Source organism: Mus musculus, chromosome 2 (genome assembly GCF_000001635.26).
Source record: "Mus musculus strain C57BL/6J chromosome 2, GRCm38.p6 C57BL/6J".
Lineage (NCBI taxonomy): Eukaryota > Metazoa > Chordata > Mammalia > Rodentia > Muridae > Mus > Mus musculus.
In genome coordinates, this window is record NC_000068.7 from 89,587,410 (window position 1) to 89,592,383 (window position 4,974).

The 4,974-nt window shown below is 34.6% G+C and overlaps 1 protein-coding gene across 1 annotated transcript; it reads right to left on the reverse strand.

Moving 5' to 3' along the window:
* Positions 1-2,659: 2,659 nt before the first annotated feature.
* On the reverse strand, positions 2,660-3,737 carry Olfr1246 (olfactory receptor 1246). The gene has a single exon (NM_146792.2). The coding sequence runs from the start codon at positions 3,702-3,704 to the stop codon at positions 2,760-2,762; it is 945 nt and encodes a 314-aa protein (NP_667003.2). The 5' UTR covers positions 3,705-3,737; the 3' UTR covers positions 2,660-2,759.
* Positions 3,738-4,974: the final 1,237 nt, after the last annotated feature.

The following is a 4,974-nucleotide window of genomic DNA, read 5'->3' on the forward strand; positions in this document are numbered from 1 at the left end:
GAGCTCCAAGGACAGAGGCCAAATGGAGATTTCCAGCTTAGATTCTCTTTTCTGGATACTGTTTGGCTGTGGGTCTCTGTATTTGCCCCCACATGTTGACAGAGGAAGCCTCACCAATGCCAACAGAGCAAGGTACTGATCTATGAGTATAGTAGAATATTATTAGAAATTGATTCATAGATTTCATTCCTTCCTTCCTCTCTCTCTCTTTCTTTCTTTCTTTCTTTCTTTCTTTCTTTCTTTCTTTCTTTCTTTCTTTCTTTCTCTTCTCTCTCTCTTCCTTCCTTCCATTCTTTCTTTCTTTCACTACTCTCTCTCTCTGTCTCTCTCTGTCTCTCTCTGTCTCTCTCTCTCTCTCTCTCTCTCTCTCTCTCTCTCTCTCTCTCTGTCTCTCTCCTATTTTCCAGTTGTGTTTGGTTCTACCATAGGTCTCTAGCTATCCCAACTATGTTCCCAGACATTCAAGTAGTATAGGGCATGGGCAATCTCTTTTGTGTGAACCTCAAGTTCAATCAAACAGTGCTTCTTCACTCCTACAAATTCTGTGCCATCATTGCTGTAGCACATCTTGCAGGCAGTACAGATTGTAGATCAAGGATTTTGTGACTGGTTTCTTTTTCCATAGCCTGAAGAATACCTTCCCACACCAAAGAGAGTAGAACATAGGAGTTCTATGAAGGCACCAGTTTAACCTCTCTACATTTAATGAGCTGTGTGGATTCGGTCCTTGGCAACAGGGTCCTAATTTCACTTTTCAGGAGCAACCTTCTGTCCTAGCATCATTCTGTATTGTTTGGTAACCTACTCAGTTAACAACTCAATCAAATTCAACCCAGTTCCACAACTGGAAACTTTGCCTAACTATAAAAGATGGCCAGTTCACACTCTGTATCCACCATTACTAGGAATTCCCACCAGAATCACCCTGTAGACTCCTAGAAATTTTCACTACACTAGGTTTCCACATTGCCTTCCAAAGGTCCCCCAGTGCCCCCCAACACCCCAATTCCAGGTGTCTTCACATTCCCTTTCTCCATGCCTAATCCCACCCATCCTGCTCCCATCACCACTGGCCCCAGGTCCTTCTGCATTACAAAACTAAAAATAAAACTTCCATGGAACACAGCTCTAAAGATTCTAAATCAATGTATCTGAGAGATACTTGCACACCACATTTAATGCTTATCATTCACAATAATCAAAAATATTTAAAATGCAGCATGACACAATTTATCAGTTAAAATGTCATTTTTTTAGAAATTTAGATTATTTCATGATAGGGAAAATGAGTGGAACTGGACATCATCTGTTTAATCTGAAATGAGTAGAACTGGACATCATCTGTTTTAGGGTTTTTGTGAATCTAAGAGAAAAATTGCCTTAAAAGAAAAAAAACATCCATTTCAGTGAAGAAGGCCTCTAAATGACTTCAAAGTAAAAGGATGAGTGCTCAGGAGAGAATCAATATGTATAATCTAAATTTAGCTGAATGTATCTCAGAAGTAGAACAATTTTGGGAAAGAGACCAGAATGAGGAAAGGCAAGATGGGGAGGATCTTACATGGAGAAATATGAACAAATTTCAATGATTCATGCATCTGAAAAATATGATAATGATTCTTTCCATTTGTAATTATTTAAAACAATAACCAGCAATTCTTCAGCAATATGAAGTTCTTATAAACTTTAAATTGTCGTCAGCTTAAAAAAATAAAAGTTGCATTATGGAAAAGCATCTGCCAGTTTCTTATGAAGGCAAAGGTTTCTTGGCTACTATATTGGCTACTAAATTTAGTTCTCTTACTCATATGTCTTTATCCATGATTAAACTAAGCCCATCCATGAATATGTATGTACAATTTATACTTTACTCATTGTTTTAAGTATTAGGAAACAACATGAATAACTATAATTAGAAAGAAATAAACTGTTAATTACACATAAATGGAATATTACTAATCAATAAATTGCTATTCCATATAAGCAAACATGATAAATCTAGCACATAAAACTAAAAGGTATTATACCATAGAAAATAAGACAGATTCAAAGTCCACATAGTATATCTATTAACCATAATCCTTTCTTATGAATTTGAATGGTCATAAATTCTCAAATTGTTTTATTTCTCAAATGATAATAATCAACAATTTTCTGCTAATTCTCATTTCAATATTAACTGAGATAAATTATGTTCAAGTGAGCTTAGATTTCTGCATTATGGAAGAAAAGTATATGCCTTTTGTACATTTCCTGAAATTTACACTTAATTGATTGTAGCACTGAAGGTTACCTTATTCTTTTAAAGGAATTTACATTTTTAAAAGTACCACAAAGAGATCTGTTAAACAGAAGTTATTATCTTATTTTGCTATTAGTTACATTTTAAATAAAGAAAAATTATAATAAGCCCCTTCATTCTTGCTCCCAGTGCCTCCCAGCTACTCTTCCTTAAATCTGTCTTTTGCCTACTCATTCTTGTTGATAGTCTCCCGAGTTTAGTTGATTATTATAATATATGTATGTATGAATATAAATGTATACAAAAGTACGTTAGTATAGCATGGTTAATTCATTTGTGTGTGTGTGTGTGTGTGTGTGTGGTTTCAGGGCTGATCTTTCTATACTGGACTAATAAGGCAGCTAAACTCTGAGAGAGGCTAATTCTCATTGTTCCAGCAGTAATTAGCTATCTGTAAATATTTGATACTGTATTCTGTTAGAATTTTTCACTGATTGTTCATGTATTAGTTACATGTTCAATAACAAGACAATCTTATTCTATCCATAGTTAACAGTGTACACCAGAGTTTTTGCATAGAATTTTTCATCTCTGAATTTCTTAAAGTGTAGATTAAAGGATTTAACATGGGAGTGAAAACTGTATAAAATACAGTAATGTATTTGTCACTAGAAAAGTTATAAACAGGTCTGGCATACATGAAAATGCAGGGAACAAAAAAAAGTGTAACTACCATGATGTGGGAGCTGCAAGTAGACAGGGCTTTGCGCCTCCCTTCCTGACTATAATTCTTGAGAGATTTAAGGATGATTCCATAAGACACTATGAGAAGGATAAAGACTACAATGCACATGGCTCCACCATTGGCAATGAGGGTAAGACCAATGAAGTAGGTGTCAGTGCACACAAGTCCCAATAATGGGGACATGTCACACATAAAGTGGTCAATAATATTTGGACCACAGAAAGGAAGGTTGAAAACAAAGAGAATTTGAATCATGGAGTGTGTAAAACCTCCAACCCAGGAAAATCCCAACAAAATTATACAAACCTTTCGATTCATGATGGTCAAATAGTGCAGTGGTTTACAGATTGCCACATAGCGATCATAGGCCATTGCCACCAGAATGACAATCTCAGTGCCTCCAAATAAATGCTCTATAAAGAGCTGGCTCATGCAAGCTGTGAAGGAGATAGACTTTTCATCACACAGCAAGTCCATAATCAACTTTGGTGAGATGGAAGTTGAATAAACAATGTCCAGGAATGAAAGACAGGCAAGGAAGAAGTACATTGGGGAGCCCAAAGAGGGGCTGGCAATCACCATCAGCACAATGAGCAGGTTGCCAACCATTGTCACAATGTAGATGAGCAAAAACATGACAAATAATACTTTTTGACCTGCAGGATCCTGAGTGAGCCCCAAAAGGACAAATTCTGTGACATTGTTTCTTTCTCCCATTGAACCTTTCACTGGGCTGTTATCAAAGATGCCATCTCATAAGATCAAGATTTGCTATGAAGTTGTGAGTATGATTCCATCATGACATGGGGAGTGTCACCATCATTTTCTTCTACAGGGATGAACCTGCAGTAGATATTTAGTAAACAATTCTAGAGTTTTCCTTAAAAGAATCCAAACAGAGTTTCAGTTGATAATTCTATTCCTTCTATTGTGGTTTTATTAATCATACAAGTAGAACTGTTTCTCACGACCTCATTGGTTCTATGAATTATTGTCACCCCTGAACTTCAATTAATTTAAAACATATTGAATAATCATAACCATCAGTAATGACTGAAAAATAACTCACTTTTCAAAATTTGAGTTTCCACACTGTTAATAAGACTTCATTATATCAAATACTGCAGAAATATTTTGCAACCCATTTTATCTGATAAGAATATCTTCAAAATATAATTTTGATTTATTTGATCATAAAGCTAATTGCCATAATATTGTAACATTAGTCAGATGATCTGTACTTTTCAAAAGACTTTCAGTCTGCATAGGACTATCAGGAAATCTTAAGAGATTTCACTTGAAATTGCATCAAGTAAGAACAAATGCATTTGGCATATTTCTGTCCATAGCAATTATTTCAGCTCTTTATTATGAGACTTGTAATAAACCACAATTCTGGCTACATATCCATGATTTTTTTAATTCAAATAGCTCAGAAATCTTCTAGTCCATAATATCAACTTCTTAATCAGCAATAAATTTTTCTATTAAATGACATAGGTAGTAAAACATAAGAAAACAGAAACTGAGAACTTCAATAGAGAACATTCATTATTAGTTTTAGGTATCATCTTCCTGGGTTTTATACCTGTTATAGGCTCAATTAGAAATTTACTGACAACATTCATGAAAGCAGTATCTCATATGGAAAAGTCAGTTCTTATGATAGGAACACATGAGTCAGCATCATTTTCTAAATTGGTTACAGATGTGCTAAAATTTACACCCCCAAAATAAAAAAATTAAAAATGGGATGATTTCATAATCTTTACAAACTGTCTTAAAGAGAATTGATTAACCCATCTTTCATTTGGCTGTGATTTTCTTTATTTTTCCTTTTTGTACAGTCATACAAAAATTCCCAAGTTCATTACTCTTTTTAAAGAAGTTATAATCACTGATAAATGGGATATAGTAACAGTAGTGATCAAATAATGACTCCAGTTACCTCATTGATAATGTGTAGAAAGAACCCATAACATATTTG

Bases quoted from the DNA above. Each gene is read 5' to 3' on its own strand.
- Olfr1246 (NM_146792.2), bottom strand. From the start codon at position 3,704: ATGGGAGAAAGAAACAATGTCACAGAATTTGTCCTTTTGGGGCTCACT.